The sequence below is a fragment of the Trichomycterus rosablanca genome, chromosome 6 (genome assembly GCF_030014385.1).
Source record: "Trichomycterus rosablanca isolate fTriRos1 chromosome 6, fTriRos1.hap1, whole genome shotgun sequence".
In the NCBI taxonomy this organism is placed as follows: Eukaryota; Metazoa; Chordata; class Actinopteri; order Siluriformes; family Trichomycteridae; genus Trichomycterus; species Trichomycterus rosablanca.
The window spans coordinates 22,857,901-22,881,221 of NC_085993.1; the positions used below are offsets into that span (position 1 = coordinate 22,857,901).

The 23,321-nt window shown below is 39.7% G+C and overlaps 1 protein-coding gene across 1 annotated transcript in view; it reads left to right on the forward strand.

The window, feature by feature from the left end:
* Window positions 1-23,321, forward strand: part of cntn4 (contactin 4) — a 368,543-nt gene that overhangs the window by 332,489 nt on the left and 12,733 nt on the right. The window contains exons 16-21 of the mRNA XM_062997552.1: window positions 3,882-3,999; window positions 9,004-9,162; window positions 14,090-14,239; window positions 15,876-15,946; window positions 16,261-16,495; window positions 20,631-20,746. Coding sequence (XP_062853622.1) covers window positions 3,882-3,999; window positions 9,004-9,162; window positions 14,090-14,239; window positions 15,876-15,946; window positions 16,261-16,495; window positions 20,631-20,746 — 849 coding nt within the window. The remainder of the gene's footprint in view (window positions 1-3,881; window positions 4,000-9,003; window positions 9,163-14,089; window positions 14,240-15,875; window positions 15,947-16,260; window positions 16,496-20,630; window positions 20,747-23,321) is intronic.

Here is a 23,321-nt window from a genome sequence, read left to right on the forward strand (position 1 = left end):
TTATGGATTATTTATTAATTAATTAGGGTTTTACCGTCATGTTTTACACACTTTGGTTACATTCATGACAGGACAGGTAGTTACTCATTACACAAGATTAATCAGTTCAAGTCTTTAATGTTAAACTTAGTCGTGGACAATTTAAGGTCTCCAATTCACCTCACTTGTATGTTTTTGGACTGTGGGAGGAAACCGGAGCTCCCAGAGAAAACACACAGAGACCCGGGGAGAACATGCAAACTTCAAAAAGAAAGGACCTGGACCGCTTCACCTGGGAATCGAACCTGGGATCTTGCCGTGAGGCGACAGTGCTACCACTGAGCCACTGTATGCATACCTCCAGTTTCACATAATAGCACAATAGCAGAACTTTTAGTATTTCCTTAAATATCTACAAATGACTAGCATTTGCACTTATTCCCAGAAAATTATTTATTTACAGTGACACCTAGATCGCATAAACTCTAACATCAGTTACTCAATTTCATTCTGCATGCATTAGCTTTATCTTTTTATTGAATTTTAAGAAATAATCATGCTACTAGCATACCAGCATTTTAGTGCTAATGGCATCAGTAAGTATCAGTAAGTCAATCAGTTCTTAAGAAAAAAATTTAGTCACCATCTCAGCCTGTTTTTAGAAGGTGAAGTGGCTGTACTTAATTGCTCCTAGGTGTGAGTGATTAAATAAGAAAACGTGTGAAGGTGTGTCAGTTTGTGATTTACTAATGACTTGTACAGGGTGTATTCCTGCCTTGAGTTCACTATTTTTGGTTTCATTGATCAATAAAATGGTTATATAAAAGCAATAAAGTACAAGTAAATCTTTTCATATGTAAAAATGTATATAAAAAAACTTTATTTATAAGTAAAAATTACATTAAAAAAAAAGCACAAATGCATTTTTTTCAATATTTATTGAACTGAATAACAACTTTAATCTAAATCGGTGTTATAATAAAGGCTTTAGGTTTTTTGGGTGAAATAGAGGGGACACAATCAGACAGTTGGTCAATGATTTATCTCACTGTTGTCACCATCTCAGCCTGTCTTCAGTGGTACAATCTGTTGCTTAAACTATTACTAGAAATGTCTCTAGACATTTCAATGACCAATACAATTCACAATTTATTATTTAGATTTACAGCTAGGCTACCTGTTTTCACAAACAACTTCTCTGCATGTCAGTTACAAGCTAAGTACTGTTTATGGAACGATGCAATGTTTGGACTTTCCATCTGGCCAGTGAAAAGCCAATGCCAAGAGTGTATTGCAATTAGTCTTCCTGGCATTCCTCACAATTTTGACAGTACTGGTGCCATATGATTTATTTACCCACTATAAAGAGCAATCGTACACACATTGCACTCAGAACTACTTTGCAGACCAAACTCTAAATGACTCTTCAGACGTGCTCTATGTAATTTCTGACATTATATAGTTTAGACTCTTCATAAGTAGTCTTTCAAGGCAATGGCAGAGGAAAAAAAACACTTTAAAAAATAAAAGAGCATACTGGTGCAGGTGGTAGAGTGTGTATTGAGCAGCAATATGTTTTTAAGCTTCTGGGTTTTACATGATTTTTGGGTGTCTGTGGGTTTCCATCAGGTAGTCTGATTTACTGCCACCTCCCAAAAACATACAGAATGTGAACTGGCTGCACTAAATTGCTCCTGTGTGATTTTAATGTCATGTTTTACACACTTTGGTTACATTTATGACAGAACAGGTAATTGCTTGTTACACAATGTTCATCAGTTTAAGTCTTTAATGTCAAACACAGTCATGGACAATTTGGCATCTCCAGTTCACCTTACTTGCATTTTTTTTGGACTGTGGAAAAAAAACGAAGCTCCAGGAGGAAACCCACACAGAGAGAACATGCAAGCTTCACAGGACCCGGACTGCTCCGCCTGGGAATGGAACCCAGCACCTTCTTGCTGTGAGGCGACAGTGCTACCTGCTGAGCCACCATGCCGCCCTAACCAATTAATAAAATTATTAAATAAAAGCAAGAAGCCGCTCAGGTGGCGCAGCAGTAAAGTACGCTAGCGCACCAGAGTTGGGGTTTCAAATGAATTGTATTGAATCTCAGCTCTGCCTTTCTGGCTGGGCTGGGCGACAGAATGAACAACGATTGGCTGTTGTTCAGGGTTAGAGGGTAAAAAAAAAAATTAAGATCATAGGTCCTCATAACTGGTGCAACTGCGGCCCCTGCTGGCTGACTGATGGCGCCTGCACAGGGCTGAGAAATAATGCTGATGGGGGTGTGGCCCTCCATGCACAGTGCTCGTCAGTGTATGAACTCGACTCGTGTAGGTGAAAAATGCAGTCTGTACTGACTGTATGTACCGGAGGGGGCGTATGTCAGTTGAGAGGCATCCACAGTCAGTGGTGAAGGGTCGAATCAGTATAGAGGACGCAATCAGGGTAATTGGACACGACTAGATTAGGGGAGAAAAAATTGCCCCGCCTGGGGATTGAACCCAGGACCTTCTTGCTGTGAGGCGACAGTGCTACCCATCGAGCCACCGTGCCGCCCTTGTTTGTGAAGCTATGATGATTTTTTTTTATTATGCACAGTTAATGGCATTAAAAAGGCAAGCATTAAAAAGGCAAGCATTAAAAAGAGTATTATTAAGCTACCAGGTTTGTAAATTGACAAGCATGTCAAATGCTTTTATTCACTTTTTATTAAAAGGTCATGAATCCATTTAGTTCAGTTGTGTGACTACTTTAGTCCTGTGTGACTCTTGATTGTGGGTTTCAGCTCTGAAGCTTGGACAGATTATGCAATAGCTCTCGATGACTTGACAATTATAACTGCAGTAGAAGAAAGCAACAGAGAATTTACAGATCGGCGCCACTTCATTTGCATATTAAAAGCACTTTAGCATTACAGAGTAATCATTGTAATTTAAGACAAGTGAAGTATATTAGTGCCAACTTTTTCATTTTTAAATGCAGACAAACTTTGAAAAAGGTTAGACTGAAGATGGAAGAATTTTTTTTATTTCAAATGAATACACTATATTGCCAAAAATATTCACTCACCCATCCAAATCATTGAATTTAGGTGTTCCAATCACTTCCATGGCCACAGGTGTATAAAACCAAGCACCTAGGCATGCAACTACAAACATTAGTGAAAGAATGGGTCGTTCTCAGGAGCTCAGTGAATTCCAGCGTGGTACCGTGATAGGATGCCACCTGTGCAACAAGTCCAGTTGTGAAATTTCCTCGCTACTAAGTATTCCACAGTCAACTGTCAGTGGTATTATAACAAAGTGGAAGCGATTGGGAACGACAGCAGCTCAGCCACGAAGTGGTAGGCCACGTAAAATGGTGCGTAGAGGTCACCAACTTTCTGCAGAGTCAGTCGCTACAGACCTCCAAACTTCATGTGGCCTTCAGATTAGCTCAAGAACAGTGTGTAGAGAGCTTCATGGAATGGGTTTCCATGGCCGAGCAGCTGCATCCAAGCCTTACATCACAGAGCGGCTACATTTGGCTATTTGTAAAATGTTTTTAATTGGAATAAAACACTAAGAATTCAAAAACGAAATGATTTGCCATCAAACTAAGTTCAGTGGAGGACAGAAGACAAAACATAACAGGTATGTCCTTGTTTCTGTATCACACAAGGGTAGAGCTCCTCATCAAAGAATCAATGAAAGGTCTGAAAGGTCTGAAAGGTGCAAAGTTTATCATCACAAATACAGTGCAGGAAATCACAGCAAGTTTTTTGTACAATATGTATTGAACTAAATGACAACTTCAATCTGAACTGGTGTTAGAAGAAAAGCTGTAGGATTTTTGATTGAAATTAAGGTACACAATTAGACAGTTGTTCAATGATTTATCTCACTGTTGGTTCACAGCATTCCTCAGGGGACATCATGATTCGTAACATTCAGATGAAGCATGCGGGGAAGTACACATGTGCTGTACAGACCAAGGTGGACAGCAGCTCTATTGCCACAGACCTGATTGTCAGAGGTACAGTTCAAATTTCACAATAAATATGTATGTGCTAATGAAAGGTTTTCTATCCACCCTAGATTTAAGGTGCACTTATCGGTATTGAATTGTTCCTACAGCTGCACATATGGTTCAGATATCTGAAAAACTCAGTGAAACAAAACTGTTAAAACAATGTGATCAAAGCATTTGTACAATAAGCTTCATAAACAGCCTTTGAAAAAAGGTTGTTTTTATTTATGCCATGTTCTAGAGCCCTATTTCACTACAATCTATAAACATGTCAGACTCCCCTACTAAATGGATGTCTTCCCTCCTAGTTATATTAGAAATTAAAATATAAACACAGTTAGCTGCTGTAATACACATTGTAACCACCAAAGCCAAAATTCTACACCATGCATCTTTATCTTTTGGGTTTTAAACTGTTTATGTACGTTTCTTAGGAGACAAGTGAGTTGAAAGTAATGCTTAGGGATGCACCGATCCAACTTTTTCAGTTCCGATACCGATCCGATACCTATACTTTGCATATCGGTCGATACCCGATACCGATCCGATACCATTGTTGAATTAATAAACCATATACTTTATCATGTGGGAAAGACTTAAGGCATCAGGATTGACTTAAACATTACTAAGTTTGCAAAACAAAATATAATTAACACAGATATAAATGTACTGAACTGCTATTTATTTGTCAATAAAATAATAAACAATTGTGCAGGACCTTGGCACAGCATTCAAATAAAAAATAAAAAAGTTAAAATATTTTCTTAAATATTTCTTCTTAAAATATTTTAAAATAAATTAAATGTATCAGCTGAAACTGAAGTAGTTACACAAACAGTAATCAATCTTATTTTTTAAATATGTACTGTAGTGTAAACAGTAATTCAAAATAAAATCTAGCAGCGGAAGAACCTGAGAATAAACGAATACCTTGGTACAATACAATCAGTAATCAAACACTGTAAACAAGCAAACATCTAGTGCAATTCAACATAAAGGGTGTGTTGGAGAAGCTAGCGATCTCTCTACATAGACAGCATTTTAAGTCATCCTGTGCGTGCTCCCGATAAGGAGACTGTTAGAAATCCTAGATGCCCTAAATTCCTCACTTCTGAGGCATCTTAATCTTTCAATGTTATTTTGGCTCAAGAACGAGTGAGCGTCCGACGCTGCCTTGGTGATCAAGGCAATCCCAGCATTCATTGCGGGTCGGGTGCTCTTCTCTCACAGAAAAATAAACATGGCTGACGGGGCGGAGAAACGAATGGAGTTATATCAAACGTAAATAAAATATTACTGATTTTTAACCTGTATAAACTTGTACCGAGTGTTTATATTTGCAAGTTCGAGCTTGTGAGGAAATGTAACCGTTATCGGTACATGAAGGGAGGTGTTATATTGACGTTAGCGTGCTGTGCTACCTCAATTCATTGGTTTTAATGGCAAGATGCTAAACGCGAAACCTGAAACCCGATGGAAGCGCTGTCTAAGTAGCGCGTTTGAATAATGTTGACTTATTAGAATCCTCTCTACTAAGGCAGCGTATCGGCCCCATGGATCAGCCTAATTATCCGATACCGGATCTATCTCATTTTGGTAATATCGGGACCGATATCCGATCTTAATATCGGATCGGTGCATCCCTAGTAATGCTGATTAAAATTATATAAGAATAAGTGCATGGTCAGGTAATGACTAGAGTTTTGGTCACAGGTTATAAGACCAAGACAGGTTATAAGGTTATAAGCTTTCACTGCCTTTGACTAAACCCTGGAAACAGATTCATGACTCTGTATCCACCCCTTTACATCACTCAATGAACCCCTTTTTCACATGCACTTTGGCTCATCCTGTATTACTCAAAAAATTTAAAACGCCCAAGTCTGTCCTTTATTTACACATGGATTAACAATAAGGCTGGTGCTGTGGAAGGGCAGAGTGTGCCTCATGTTTTTTCATGGTATTTTTAGTGTTTTATGATGTGCTCTAACCTTCCAAATCCTACCAGTAGGTGGACTGTCTACTCTAAATTGCTTTTAGGCAAGAGTAAGTGCTAGGTGTCTCAGTAATGCCCCACAATAAATTCGCATTCAGTTCTGAGTTATTCCTGCCTTCCTGCCTGTGTTTATGGTGTGCTGATAGGTCCCACAATGACCTTGATCATGATAAATGATCAGGCCATGATTCATAAATTAGGCATGACTCACACTTTAAGACCTAAACTAACTGAACACAATAATCATATGTCTTTGATGATTAAATACTGATAGATCAAATATTCCACATGTAAAATGTACGAAGCATCAAGTCAAATTCATTTGTATAGCACTTTTACAATGGACATTGTCTCAAAGCAGTTCACAGTCAAGGACAACAGTGGCAAGGAAAAGCTCCCGGTCTGTGATAAAGTCAATAGTGAATTATAGACATTTTCAGTGCAGACACAGTAGGTTCCCATCGTATATAGCAGGAGCGGCATTGTTGGCACAGCAGCTTTAAACTTGCAGGCTTTAACCTTAAGTGGGTAGAAAAGTTCCCATCACAACCACTTCAGGGTAAACAACTGAAGATGTAGTTAAGATGTGAAATCATTAAGAGTAAAATGTCAGTTTTGAAAGAGAACAGCATGAGACTTCGGTACCCCTAATTATTACAGCATAACTTAAAGGGAGAGCTAGCAGGTAACACAGTCATAAAGGCTTTCACCGGACATCAGCACCAGCCTTCCCTACCATCAACAAACCTGAGTAATCAGACAAGAGAGACAGAACGACAGCAACCCAACATCCCTGATCACCACAAATTTCTGACCTAGAATCCCCAAGCTCTGTCTTTGTCTTTGTCTATAGTCTATAGTCGGGTGGGTAGTTCCGGTCCTAGGGGTCAAAACCAGTCGCAAAGAAAAACCAACATGTACTGGCCAGCAAGTCCAACAAAACACGAGAGCACCAGACTGCCTAGACCCCCAGGATTGAAGCCACACACACCTTATTTGGAAATACAAATCTAATGACAAAATAAATAAAAATGCTGTAAATTAAATTGCTGCGTAATTTCCTCTGACACCTTAAAGATGTTAAGTGTGTGGCCGCTCAGGTGGTGCAGCGGTAAAAACACATGCTGGAACCAGAGTTGGGATCTCAAATACATCGTATCGAATCTCAGCTCTGCCTGCCGGCTAAGGCTGAGCGGCCACATGAACAACGATTGGCCTGTTGTTCAGATATGGGCGGGACTAAGCCGGATGGGGTCTCTCTCCCATGACTGGTGCAATTACGACCTCTGCTGGCTGATTGATGGTGCCTGCACAGAGATGAGAAAAAAGGGCTCTCAGGGTGTGTCTCTCCATACACAACGGTGATAAGATGCATACGGCATGCTGCCCACGTGTCGGAGGGGGCGTGGGTTAGCTTTGTTCTCCTCAATCAGAGCAGGGATCGGCAATGGTGGAGAGGAAGCATGACACAATCGGGCAATTGGACCCACTAAAAAAGGGAGAAAAAGGGGAGAAAATGCATAAACAAAAAAATATATAAAGATGTTAAGTGTGTTTTAATTACAAATAGACCTGTACAGTAAGTGGTAGTAGGTCTCAAGTTCATCAAAGATAAAATATATTACCAAAAGTATGTGGACGCCTGACAGTGGGCATTAATATAGCATTTCCCCCTCCTTCCTGTTTTGCTGCTAGGCACTAAGGTCCTACTCAGGGACACCACGAGCCATTGGTTCAAATATGTGGATCATACCTGGTTTAAAATGAAGTCTCAGGAGGTACCACATTAACTCGGTGGACAAATGCATCAAGGAGGGTACAAGAAACAACCTAATTAGATTCTGGATCCAGAAGGGGGTACATTTGAAAGTAGATGTGTACCGCAAACCAACACATACGGACCAGTATTGTGGGTTTGACTCCGATCATCCATTTGAGCACAAACTAGGAGTAATCAGGACGCTGCACCACCGAGCTAACAGCAGCCCCACTAACACAACAGCCAAGGGAAGAGAGAAATCTCATATTACGAAGGCCCTGGGTATATGTGGTTAGCCTAATTGGGCATTTGTCACAACACTGCTCCAGCAGATCAAAGGGGGGTGGGACAACCGCTGTCTATGTGCAAACCAGTGTTGATTCCATATGTGGTGGGAGTAGCAGAACCATTGAGACGCGTATTTTCCAAACACCTCATATTAGTTGCTTTCAAACCCCCAAAACAGGCTACGCCAGAAACTAGTTCACCATAGGAATTGGGTCCCCCAGTGCAAACAGAGTAATACAGTGTATGCTGTTAGTTGCCAGATGGATTGGCAGGAACCTGCAAGGAACTAAACAGCCACTGGCGAAACAGATGGCACAACATTGAAGATCTACCCCTTCTGGCCAGGACTCAGTGGTTTACACATACCTACAAGCTAGCGGCCAATTATTCACTGATGATGATGTGCAGGCCCTCAATAAGGAAGAACGCTGGTTTAAATGGGAAGTCAAAGAGGCCATCTATGTGAAGAGGAAACGACCATGATTGCAGCTATTCCCCAATCTAATGTGAATAACACGCATGGTCATTGTATTTAGTAGTCATGGTGATTTGCATATGAAACTGATCACCTGCTTCGAAATGGTGCCGGTTTCGGTCTTTATGCAAATGGTCTGCATAAAAGGTCGGTTTATTTACCACCAGCTCAGACCCAGGAAGTCACTTGGATGAGTGATGCAACGTATCTCCGCCCCAAGCTTGGTGTCCAGATGAACTGATTCAACTTTGTGGGGGCAATGATACGATGTGGTTCAAATAAAAAGCTCTTTGCTATGCATTGTGGTTAGTTACAGACTGATTGCACAACGAATAAAGGTACAGAATGTACTCTCTGATTGGAGCTGTAACTTATTAGTGTGAATATAGTGAAAAAAAAATGTGTGTACATTTTAGACTTGTGACAGCTTCTTGACAAGAAAGCGCCAAAAAAGTGTGATTGTGCATACATTAGCATTTGTAATATTTTCAGGTCCCCCAGGGCCTCCTGTCAACATACACGTGGATGAGATTTCCGATTCCACAGCTACTCTCTCCTGGAAGCCTGGTCCTGATAATCACAGTCCAATTACTGCCTACACCATTCAGGCTAGAACCCCCTTCTCCCTGGGCTGGCAAGCTGTCACCACAGGTAGGAGCCAGAAACAGTCTGCATCTAATCAAACCACCTTCATACTTTGCTACCTCTTTCATTTGAACAGCTCTACATAAACACACATGGACACACACACACACACACATACACACACACTTCAGGGAGATTGTTTTTTCTTTCCTCCCTGCCAAATGGCACTTGATTATAAAGTGACCGCTGATTGCAAGAGAGCAGATTCTTGATGCACTGAGTGTATTTTTGGATTCATTTGAAGTTCAGCATTGTGCTTAGGAGATTATCCTACATGTCTTTTCTTTAACCAGAGTCTGATTAACATTATTTGTGAGGAATTTTTTACTTAGTTTTCTAATGCTTACAAATGATAAACATATCATTTATGCTCATTCAGGTAACATCTGTGCAAATTCTGGATTGGAAAAAAGGCATAAATGTTTTTTGTATATGCTCCTTATATTTAATATCAAATCAGAGACAGAATAATTTATTTATACTGCAGGTGATTGTTAATCAAGTGAAACTAATACAATCATCTGCACCTCTGTGCCCGTGCCAGGCAAAATGGCAACACAGAAGGACATGACTCTTAACATGGCACACTGAAGAACTCATTCAGCAGCTGCCACGCTATAATAAATAGTGTACAAAACCAAGGCAGAAAAATGCTGACCTTTAAGCCTGCACTTTCCTGTAAATGTTGAGTGCCATGCCCACTAACTTTTATTGCTGACATAGTCAGTATTCAGTATAATGGCATAGTCAGCCACCTGTGTTTTGTGGTAATTTCAGCTATATCAAATAATAATAATAATTAACTTAGTTAATGTTATACATAATTTACAAATACAATAAATGTATTTTTTAGGAATTTTCTTCTTCTTTTCTTTTCATAGTATTATTTTTCTCCGGTAAAATGAAATGCACAGACCAAACTGTAAGTCTTAAGGACATGAGACTTGTTTAATAGGTAGTAGTCCTACTCACCAGGGATGGACTGGCCATTGGGAGGGTCGGGAGTTTTCCCGGTGGGCCGCTCTGTATGTGGGACGCTGAGAGAGTGAAAAATAAATTCTGTTTTTAAATATTCCTAAATAATAATCCTGAAGTGTGCATTGGCCCAACACAGTATCCTCACTGCATGTCTGTTGGCCAATCACAGAAATGTCCCTCCCCCAGGATAAACCGTAATCAAAAAATACATATTATAAAACAGATAGTTCCGGTCCTAAAATCTGATTGGCTGAGCCGCGTTCTAATCCGTTGTAAAATCCCCGATATACGCCCACACCTATGACCACCTCACATCATTCCATATTAATACGCCACTGTCAGTTTGCACTGTCAGTGCAGAAACTTTCTGATGCAGGGTTGGAGGCAACTTCAGAGAGCTGCAATCAGATGCAGAAAAGTGCAGGAAACTGGATAACCTGTTTGGCACTACAGCATAGCCAAAGAGCAGAAAAGTAGAGTTAGAGTCCAGCGCCTCTGCTTCGTTAGTAACGCCGTTTAAGAAGAGACTGTGGGCCCATCTCAAATGTCGCCTATGCCCTACTTAGGGTACTTCCTAACAGTACAAAACATTTCTTTTAACAGTCACTGAATGATTAATAAGTAGTTATCTAAGCTACTGTTGGATACCAGGGGCTTTAAACCAGCTGTTTTAAGGACTATTTTTGTGAAAGTTCTATTATGTCATGTCCAACATAGTGCACTACATAGGGCGGTGGATATAATTTGAGATGATACCATTAGTTTCTGCTCCTCAGGAAATTTTTTAGAGTGATTATGTGCATAGCTCACATGGTTAATTTCCCTTGTCAACATATTAAAGTATTTACACATGCGATTTATTTCTTTGATAATCGGAGCAATGCGCTGATTTGGAACAAACGTGAATCACGTGTGAATAAAAGTGCGAAAAAAGCATATTTACCAGTGTTAAAGGTTTAAAGACCTTTAAAGAAATTTTATTTCTTGCGATTTAATGAGACCGGATGGGGAAATCCAATAGAACCATTTAAGAAACTGTAAACTTTAAGAAATATTGTAGAATTTGTAATTGTGGGTGATAGATGGATAGAACTATTAATCCCAAAGGAAAGTGTTGAAATATATATAATTTATAAAAATAATTTATATACAGTGTATCACAAAAGTGAGTACACCCCTCACATTTCTGCAGATATTTAAGTATATCTTTTCATGGGACAACACTGACAAAATGACACTTTGACACAATGAAAAGTAGTCTGTGTGCAGCTAATATAACAGTGTAAATTTATTCTTCCCTTAAAATAACTCAATATACAGCCATTAATGTCTAAACCACCGGCAACAAAAGTGAGTACACCCCTTAGTGAAAGTTCCTGAAGTGTCAATATTTTGTGTGGCCACCATTATTTCCCAGAACTGCCTTAACTCTCCTGGGCATGGAGTTTACCAGAGCTTCACAGGTTGCCACTGGAATGCTTTTCCACTCCTCTATGACGACATCACGGAGCTGGCAGATATTCGAGACTTTGCGCTCCTCCACCTTCCGCTTGAGGATGCCCCAAAGATGTTCTATTGGGTTTAGGTCTGGAGACATGCTTGGCCAGTCCATCACCTTTACCCTCAGCCTCTTCAATAAAGCAGTGGTCGTGTTAGAGGTGTGTTTGGGGTCATTATCATGCTGGAACACTGCCCTGCGACCCAGTTTCCGGAGGGAGGGGATCATGCTCTGCTTCAGTATTTCACAGTACATATTGGAGTTCATGTGTCCCTCAATGAAATGTAACTCCCCAACACCTGCTGCACTCATGCAGCCCCAGACCATCGCATTCCCACCACCATGCTTGACTGTAGGCATGACACACTTATCTTTGTACTCCTCACCTGATTGCCGCCACACATGCTTGAGACCATCTGACCCAAACAAATTAATCTTGGTCTCATCAGACCATAGGACATGGTTCCAGTAATCCATGTCCTTTGTTGACATGTCTTCAGCAAACTGTTTGCGGGCTTTCTTGTGTAGAGACTTCAGAAGAGGCTTCCTTCTGGGGTGACAGCCATGCAGACCAATTTGATGTAGTGTGCGGAGTATGGTCTGAGCACTGACAGGCTGACCCCCCACGTTTTCAATCTCTGCAGCAATGCTGACAGCACTCCTGCGCCTATCTTTCAAAGACAGCAGTTGGATGTGATGCTGAGCACGTGCACTCAGCTTCTTTGGACGACCAACGCGAGGTCTGTTCTGAGTGGACCCTGCTCTTTTAAAACGCTGGATGATCTTGGCCACTGTGCTGCAGCTCAGTTTCAGGGTGTTGGCAATCTTCTTGTAGCCTTGGCCATCTTCATGTAGCGCAACAATTCGTCTTTTAAGATCCTCAGAGAGTTCTTTGCCATGAGGTGCCATGTTGGAACTTTCAGTGACCAGTATGAGAGAGTGTGAGAGCTGTACTACTAAATTGAACACACCTGCTCCCTATGCACACCTGAGACCTAGTAACACTAACAAATCACATGACATTTTGGAGGGAAAATGACAAGCAGTGCTCAATTTGGACATTTAGGGGTGTAGTCTCTTAGGGGTGTACTCACTTTTGTTGCCGGTGGTTTAGACATTAATGGTTGTATATTGAGTTATTTTGAGGGAAGAATAAATTTACACTGTTATATAAGCTGCACACAGACTACTTTTCATTGTGTCAAAGTGTCATTTTGTCAGTGTTGTCCCATGAAAAGATATACTTAAATATCTGCAGAAATGTGAGGGGTGTACTCACTTTTGTGATACACTGTATATATATCCCAGGGGGGTGATATGTGTGGCGCGATGTGCTTGTAGTGGGCGGGTCAAGAAAAAAGTCCAGGGCTGAATTTTGTTCCCAGTCGAGCCCTGCTACTCACTAATCAGGCATTTAAGCTCAGCCCAATGGGCATGATTTTAGCATAGCGTCAAACTTCTGCGTTCAAATCTACTACCATGTATGGCAGATAAATTTAAATTAAATTAAACTATCCTCCCATTGCTTGTATCATGCCCTACAAAAGGCCCCAATAACCAAATAACTCTGCCCACTTGCAATTTTTAAGTCAAATACACAACTGTGGTATCAAAATAACCCTGAAAACTTAATAATGGTTAAAATGCTGGAATTGCTATACAATGTCATTGCCAGATGCAAATTAAAAACATGGGTGGAGCAAGCCAAGCATAAAGAACACATAGACTGCTCTAACTCAGAAACCATTGCATTGATTGCAACTTCACAGGCACATATCATAGGAGGTATATAGGCTGTGGCAAAAATATGGTATATCTGAAGTGCTAGTTTGTGCTATAGCAAGATAAGACAAAAAAAGACATAGTGAAATTTGGCATAGTGCTTCTGTGTCTTATCCTTCTTCAGCAATAGTACTAACCCTAACCCTTTTTTAATTATTATTACCATTGGCTTGTTGCTGGCACTGTAACAGCGTCAAATTTGAAGTCCATGTCTCCTACCCCGTATGACGTAGACACAAAAGTTTTTTTTTTTTTTCCTTAATTACTTGTTTCATGCCCTACAAAGAATCCTTAAGAACCATATAGCTCTGCCCAGATTTTGAGCTAACATAAATTCTTGAGCATGAAATTGTCAAATCTGCTATCAAAATAACCCTAAGGGCATTAACTTTAATCATTCTAATTACCAAAAAAAAAATTGTCCAATTGACATGAAATTTGGCATAGTGCTTCTGTGTCATGTCCTCCTTCAGATTCTATATTCCTGCCATCATATCCAGAAAATTATGCCTCCACCGACCAATCAGGAGAGATTTTTTGTACCCATCTTTCAGGTCTTAAATATTCTAACACGGTTTTGTTTGTGTTTAGCTGTTTAGAGTTTGTGAGCATGGCTTTAATGCATTAAATACCACTCAAAAGTCCCCTTTCCTAGCCAGTTTGTTTTGCTTCTAGTGCCAGAGGAGGTGGGAGGTCAGCGTCTGACGGCTACAGTAATTGAGCTTAGCCCTTGGGTTGAGTATGAGTTCCGAGTGTTGGCAAGCAATGTGCTGGGCACAGGTGAGCCCAGCAAACCCTCCAAGCAAGTGAGGACCAAGGAAACCAGTGAGTACTTTAAACAAGCTTTACTACCCTTGTGTAAACATGGCACTTTATCAATCATGCCTCAAGCTTTTTATGTCCCCCTGTTGTTTCCTGTGTATTTCATTTACAGGTTTATATTTTATTGCTTTTAGTTCAATGCAACACAAAAGTGACAGGTTTCAAATAAAGTGTGAAATTTGGTATGTGGACACTCTTCTATATCATTGAGTTCAGGTATTTTAGCCATTGTTAACATGTGTAAAGTCACTTACGTACTAACCACATTTTCAGAAAAGTTGGGACATTTTCTAAAAATGCAATGAAAACTGAAAACTGTAATTTGTTAAATCACCTGAACTTATGAAGTCACCTGAAATGGACTAAAAGACATGTGATGGCATGTAACAGTACCATTGATGCAGAGGCTTATATTGGTATTTTGGAAAAACATATGAACAAGGAACAATTTCAGCAAGACAACATCAGTTACAACACAAGTTCTTGACCATCCTGCCAACAAACACTGCCTCAGTCAGTTAACTACAGCATCAATCTTTTTTTGTCATCAATAGCTATGCCTGAAGGGCCTATAATATAACACAGAAAGGAAACAGTGCTTAGGTGAAATTCACACTTCTCTAGTTTGATGTACAACTGAATTGAGAGTAGACGTGTAAGAACAGAGCAGACATTACCCTGGTGGGTTTCGTAGTCAGGGAAATAAATGAAAATATCATGGATGTAAGCAGTAACATATTTTCCCAGCACGTCTCTTAAGATATGATCCACAAATGCCTGGAAGATCGATGGTGCATTGTGAAAGCCATAGGGCACTACTAAATACTCGTAGTGCCCTGTGGGAGTAAGAAAGGCTATTTTCCATTCATCTCTCTTTAATCCTGACGAGACTTCCTACACTTACATACAAGGTGCCAATCAGATCCGCAGTATATACACTGCTGTCCCATAAGCATTGAGATCTCTTCTCCTGGGACAGTCTAAAGGTGTCACACTACATGGGCTTTACTTCCCCCTGAGTAGCAGTAGTCTCTCCATGGCTAGGGTAGTCCCTGGTTCTTCTGGGAGTGGGTCAATGTGATAACTGAGCGGTTGTCGAACAAGCTTGTGGATGTCTTGGTCCTCTCTGCTACTGATCCAATCTGATTGCTAATGCGATCACTCTCTCTAGTGACAACTCATCGCCCTTACAGGATTTCTCGAAAGAGATCTCAGTGTTCAGTCTATTTTAAAACATCACTAATAAAGTGGCCGTATTCCAGCCACTACCCGCTGCAAGAGTACAAAATTCTAGGATGTACTTAGCCATCAAACCATTACCTTGACAAAAGCAAGTCAATAACTTTCCCTGCGAACGTCCCTTATGAGAATGAAAAAACAGCTTTAAACACAGTAACAACTTGTTCTTAAGTATAGATCTGGACATCTAGGAAGTATGTCCACAAACTATTGACCATATAGTGTATTCGTGACAGGCCCAACTGCCTATATAAAACATTTTGGTCACAACACAGACCACAATCCGTAGTCTGGTCAAAAAAGGGTTATTTTTCTATATGATATAAGTTTAGTTCAATATTTCATTTAGAAAAACTACATTAGTACAGTTAAATATTTGTGTGTTTTCTTTTTCTTCCAGTCCCAAAGGTCACTCCAGCTAATGTTAGTGGAGGAGGTGGAAGTAGATCAGAATTAGTCATCACTTGGGAGGTAAGCTGGACAAGCCACTATTTGTGTGTATGTGTGTGTGTGTGTGTGTGTGTGTGTGTGTGTGTGTGTATTACCACATAACTTTAACATGTCTAAAAAGTAATTACAGTAAAACGGGTGTAATATTTTCTATGGCTTCCAGAAAAGAACACATGCAATAATCAGGAAAATAAAGAAAAACTTTAAACATAGCTATTAACATAATTATTAAAAACATTTAATAGGTATACTACTATTAAGATTGTGTATTAATAATGATTCCTAATTAATATTGATGTGTGTGTATGTGTGTGTGTGTGTGTGTGTGTGTGCAGCCTGTTCCTGAGGAACTCCAGAATGGCCCAGGATTTGGGTATGTGGTAGCATTTCGCCCTTATGGCGCCACTGGTTGGATGCAGGCTGCTGTGCCTGTAGCGGAGGCCTCAAGATATGTCTTCAAGAATGAAAGCATCCAGCCATTCTCCAAGTTCCAAGTCAAAGTGGGTGTCTACAACAACAAGGGAGAAGGGCCTTTTGGGCCAGTAGTCACCATTTATTCAGCTGAAGAAGGTGAGTCTAACTATGTTTTATAACTTTTATTAACAAATAAACAGGTAATATGTAGAAATACATTAGTACAAATACTATACAGCAAGACAATATGTTAAGCATCTGTCAGGTCGGATCCAGTCCTGAATAACATTTTACTGGTCTTTTGATAGGTTCTTACTAGATGATTAAATAACAAGTAGTTTCATTAATCGATTTATGCACATTAGGGAAATTACCAAGCTGTCATGCACCATTAGCTTAAACAGCAAAATATAATTAGTGTATGTATTACACTTACTTATGTCAGACATGTTGGATTTTCTGTTTAGTTCTCTTAGCCAATCAGTCTGTAGCCAGTGCATAAAATCTGCTGTAAAACAGACATTGTAGTGAACAGAACAGTACAGTACTTGTTTCACAGAGTCTGTGTATGTGCAGTGAGAGCTTATTATTAATAAACAAATTAAAGCTGGAAAAGCATTTTAAGACAACTACTATTGCCCATAATGATGAAAAGTTTTTACTTCATTTTTAATTAATTAAAAATCTTAAACTGAAATCTCTTTAATCTTTTTCAAATGGTGGTAAGGAGCTTCTAGCTTAAATTATTTTCAAGAAATGTCAATTACAGTCCACCTGTTGCAATTTCATTTGACATTGTTTAGAAAGGGAGAAAACTGGGGCTATGAGGGGCCACAATTTACACTGTATTTCAAGACAAAAACCATACCATGACATTCAAGGAACTGTCTTTATATATCTGCCATCAAATTGTAGCAAAGCATACAGTGGGGCCAAAAAGTATTTAGTCAGCCACTGATTGTGCAAGTTCTCCTACTTATAAAGATGAGAGAGGTCTGTAATTTTCATCATAGGTACACTTCAACTATGAGAGACAAAATGAAAAAAAAATCTAGGAAATCACATTGTAGGATTTTTTAAGAATTTATTTGTAAATTATGGTGGAAAATAAGTATTTGGTCACCCACAAACAAGCAAGATTTCTGGCTCTCACAGACCTGTAACTTCTTCTTTAAGAAGCTCTTCTGTCCTCCACTCATTACCTGTATTAATGGCACCTGTTTGACCTCGTTATTTGTATAAAAGACACCTGTCCACAGCCTCAAACAGTCAGACTCCAAACTCAACCATGGCCAAGACCAAAGAGCTGTCGAAGGACACCAGGAAGAAAATTGTAGACCTGCACCAGGCTGGGAAGAGTGAATCTACAATAGGCAAGCAGGTTGGTGTGAATAAATCAACTGTGGGAGCAATTGTAAGAAAATGGAAGACATACAAGACCATTGATAATCTCCCTCGATCTGGGGCCCCACGCAAGATCTCATCCCGTGGGGTCAAAATGATCATGAGAACGGTGAGCAAAAATCCCAGAACTACACGGAGGGACCTGATGAATGACCTGCAGAGGGCTGGGACCAAAGTAACAAAGGCTACCATCAGTAACACACTACGCAGAGAGGGACTCAAATCCTGCAGTGCCAGGCGTGTCCCCCTGCTTAAGCCAGTACATGTCCAGGCCCGTCTGAAGTTTGCCAGAGAGCATATGGATGATCCAGAAGAGGATTGGGAGAATATCATGTGGTCAGATGAAACCAAAATGGAACTTTTTGGTAAAAACTCAACTCGTCGTGTTTGGAGGAAGAAGAATGCTGAGTTGCATCCCAAGAACACCATACCTACTGTGAAGCATGGGGGTGGAAACATCATGCTTTGGGGCTGTTTTTCTGCAAAGGGGACAGGACGACTGATCTGTGTTAAGGGAAGAATGAACGGGGCCGTGTATCGTGAGATTTTAAGCCAAAACCTCCTTCCATCAGTGAGAGCATTGAAGATGGAACGTGGCTGGGTCTTCCAGCATGACAATGATCCTAAACACACCGCTCGGGCAACGAAGGAGTGGCTCCGTAAAAAGCATTTCAAGGTCCTGGAGTGGCCTAGCCAGTCTCCAGACCTCAACCCCATAGAAAATTTGTGGAGGGAGTTGGAAGTCCGTGTTGTCTAGCGACAGCCCCAAAACATCACTGCTCTAGAGGAGATCTGCATGGAGGAATGGGCCAAAATACCAGCTACAGTGTGTGCAAACCTGGTGAAGACTTACAGGAAACGTTTGACCTCTGTCATTGCCAACAAAGGTTATGTTACAAAGTATTGAGTTGAACTTTTGTTATTGACCAAATACTTATTTTCCACCATAATTTACAAATAAATTCTTTAAAAATCCTACAATGTGATTTCCTGGATTTTTTTTTTCTCATTTTGTCTCTCATAGTTGAAGTGTACCAATGATGAAAATTACAGACCTCTCTCATCTTTCTAAGTAGGAGAACTTGCACAATCAGTGGCTGACTAAATATAACTTTTTGGCCCCACTGTAGATCAGGGTAAGGATATACAACAATATTTGAAGATTTAATTGTTTACGGGACTACAGTGGCCTAAATAATTTCAAATGGAATACGCCTCACATAACCTTGTACCCTTCTAGAGTTGCAGCAAAACTGGGTATTCAGACAAGAAAGGCCAGGGAGGTATGAAAGAATCCAATGGTCACTCCAAAAGTGCTCCAGAGATGAAAGACCCTCTTGCACAGACAGCCTACTCTAAAACCCTCCTTAAATCAAGCCTTTATGGCAAAACAGCAAAGGGATATGACAGCCTGCCTGACGTTTGCTAAATGGCCAAATAAATTTTGCTCTGATGATACAAATATTGAACTCAGAACAGCTAGCCTCAATATTTCTGTAAAAATAAAAGGGGTTTAAAAACTATTTTTAAATATGTGTATAAATTATGTTGTACATTATTTTAAATGAAATACATCTACTTTCATGACAAGTGCCCATGTTCAATGTTATTCCACCTCCAGCCTCAGTATTTGATGGAACATCCTTTTTCCTTAATAACCTCTAAACAATTATTCTAATTCTCCTTGTTCAAAAGCTTCCAGCTCATTGAGCTGTAACAGCTTTCATTCTGCAACTGCTTTATTGAATCCCACCAAACATTGTCTATGGAATTTAACTGTAGACAAACTAAGCTTTTTTGTTTGACTTGGAAGTGTGCTCAGTATCAATTTTCTACTGAAATATGCATTATCAGCAAGGGTTAATTTCACAGCTAAAAGCTTAACATTATTTTTCAAATTGCTTAATTATTTGTGAATCCATGATGCTAATCACACATTTAGGATTGCCAGCTATAGTTGCAGGCCAGTAAAAGTACCTTCATTGGAACTGGACGTCAGAGCAATTGAAGTAGGTCAACATTTACCTTTATGGCATTTAGCACATCCCTTTATCCAAAATGACTTACAATTGTAACCAATTACAGTGCAATCAGGGGCTCATCTGTGGCAACTTAGTGGTAGTAAAGCTTCAACCAGCAACCTTCTGGTTACTAGTCCAGTACCTAACTGCTGAGTCACCACTGCCCTACATCACTGTAAACTGTTTACCTTCAGAAGAGATGTACTGTAGTACAATTCACCTCACAACATAGAGAAGCTGACGGACCTGCTGGTAACAAATACCACAGGACCCCTTTAGATCTTTTGCAGTTTTTGACTTGGTGGGTCAAAGCTGATTTAACAGCACATTTGACGAATTGTCCTAATTTCTTGGCTCATCAGTATGGCTGTATGTATGACCCTTCTACAGTTCAAAGAAGTTTGATCGGTAATGGTCTTTTTGGAAGGGTATAGCAGCCAAGAAAGCACTTCAAAGAAAGGGGAACAGAGTGAAAGAACTAATATATGCTTAAGCTCAGACTTAAAGACTGGAAAAGAGAATTTTGGAGTGACCGTTGACAGTATGTAAAAAGGGTTGGAGAGAGATGGAATAATGAATGCTTGAAGCCTCCAGTGAAACATTATGGAGGGTCTGACCTGATTTGGGGCCAGTGGTGTTTGGCGATATTGCCGGAATTAATGGAATTGTGAATGCAGAAATGTGTTTACGTAGTACTTACTACTCAGCGGTTTCTCTCCATACCACCTAATTTATTTCTTGTACAGTTCTGTAATAGCCAATACCTGTATTCTTAATCTCGATTATAAGCCCTATTAGCGATATCTATACCCTGGATAACAGTCAAAGAGATCTGACTCTAATGGGCATTTGTTCTTCAATCCCAGAACCTGGCAGAGCACCTACAAGGGTAAGAGCTCAGAGCCTGTCAGCATCAGAAGTGGAGGTGACGTGGAAAACCCTTCCTTGGAGCACAAGCAAGAAACGTGTTCTTGGCTTTGAGGTACCAAATTAATGAAACTTTATAAGGAGCAGTTAGCTTTGTCTCAGATCTGTTATACTTGGAAATCTCAAACTTTCTTAAAGATGCACATTACAAAAGAGTTTAACACTTTCTTTGATCTAGCACTATTTATACCTCATTTTGGGCTTGGATATAACCTGATAACCGGAGTAAAGTATGTTAAGACGGGAAAAATCCTAGAGTATAGAATCTTGAACCCTAACCTTTCTGGGTGAAGTGTTTCTTGAGAGCAAAGTTTTAGTTGTTTGTTGCACAGTAAAGCACCAATACAAAAGGTGCCTTTTTTCCTAAATGATTATTTTTCCCCCTTTTAACCACATATCAGAAAAATCCATGTTTGTATTTGTGACCTGAATGCAGGATTTTGTGCTACACTGAGCAACTAATAAGGCTTTAAAGCTTTTCTGGGCTCTGGTATGGATGACTGTCAAGTTATTCATACATTTTAGGCCAACAGATTATAGCATGAAAGTGGATTCATCTCTCGATTCTTTGCTTTTGACAGGCATGCCTTGTTCACATTCTTTACCCTCTATTAGCTCTGAATACAGCGGTTGCCAAATCAAAGTATTTTTCAAGCGTTATTTAAAATTGTACATGAAAGTATTGAATTTTCACCTGTACAGTTGCTCAGACAGAACTGACCCTTACCTCCTTTGATGGAATGCTGAAATTTATAAAGAATATCTACTAAAAAGGCAAAAACAATATGATGTCCAAAATTAGTAGTACGTAGAAGGAAGTATATTTTTTCTATTTTTCTATTTTTTTTCAAAGCATTTTATTTGTCTTTAGAGTTAATAGGACTGTCAACTTGTGAACACAAGAACTCATTTCTAGTTCATTTTTATATTTAGATTTATAAACAATAAACAAATACCTAAATATTAAATATTTCCACTCTGTAATTTACATTCTTAGGTAGAAATACTTACACGTGCAAATTTAAAACACTGAATGTATGGAAGTGAAGGGGTGTAGTGTAAATCTGCACACTAACTGTCACTGCAATCGGCACTCACGTTACAAATAACATTTCCATTCAGTTTACTAAAGACAGAGCTGTACTACCAATTAATTGCACTTGAGACACAAAGATTGAGGACTACCGTAAAGTTGTAAAAATAGTTTATCATAAAGCTAAAAAAAAACACCTCACACAGCTGAAATGGAAGTTGAGAAATAAATACATAAATAAATAAAGATAAATTAGTTAATTAAGTTATTTCGAATAAAATGTCAAAATAAATAAGATAGGAAGAGAATTTATACAGCTGACAGACATGTTATGTAGGCTTTATGTAGGCAACAATAGAAAATGTTGTGTTGATATTTTAGTGTATTAAAAAACTGTGTGTAATGTAAAATGTGGAAGTTACTGTAATGATGGTGGTGAGGATCACAGTGGTGAGTGACTCACCACAAGCATTCTGATCCCAAATATAGAGGCTGGGTGGAATCAGAAGAAAGTGGGAAGCCTTGAAAACAACTAACTTGGCCCAGAAAGAAAATAAACATGATTACTGAAATAACTACAGCAAAAGTTAACAGTCACCGGCAAAGGTGAGATTTGAACCTAGAAGGTTTAACTTTAATAAATGAGCAAAATAGAGCAAGCTGAACAGCTGCCCATCCCACTGAGTAAGGAAGGAAGGGAGAATCAGATGAGAGAGTCGGCTCTTTTCCAGTAAACGATTCCAGTAAATGAAAACATGACCATGGCCAGCCAACCAGCTACTTGGTTCACCAGTTTACCCAGGGTTGAAGTCCCAATGCTTTTCTCCCAAAGTTAAACTAGAAAATGGTAGGATGAGAGAAAAAGGAAAACAAAGGGGAATTGAATACGAATCAGTAAAGTAAGTGATTCAACTACAATACAACTGGCTACCAGGACAAGGAGGTCTGAGGTGATGTTAACATAGAGTAACAGAGCCATAAACGATGACACTGAAGAGATCTTTTCAAAAAGAGGACAACGACTGAGCACCTCACTGCTCCAGTTTTTAAATACACTAATATATCAACACAACATTTTCAAAATGGACACTATCCTCCTGCCAATCTTGAATGGTCCCATGGATACAAACTACCTTGTCCAGAATTATGACATTCCCTTTGGCCAAAGGGAATTAAGGCAGTGCAATAAACTTTCCTTACACGCCTTTGAAAACCTGTCCACTGTAACCAAAATAATGGTGTTGCGGAGGAGTTCTGGTATCTTTATTGAGTGACTTAACTGTAGGTTTCATCCCCTGACAGAAGTAGGGATGAATAATTTGACTGGAAGGCCATTGCTGGGATTGGGCTCACATAGGGGAGAGAGGGTTGGAGACTCCCATTGTCTGTAGAGGGCATTGGGTTTGGTGTTCTTTGAGCAGGTTTGGTAGGATAGTATGAAGTTATATCAGCCAAAAAAAACAGGACCTGTCTGGGTTAGTTGGAGTTAAAGCATTGACAGGCATAATAAGAAGGCCTTCTGAATATAGGCTATTATTTTATGGTCGATCTCCTGGACAGGGTCAGTCAGCAAGAGAAGAAGGCACAAGGCTGTTGC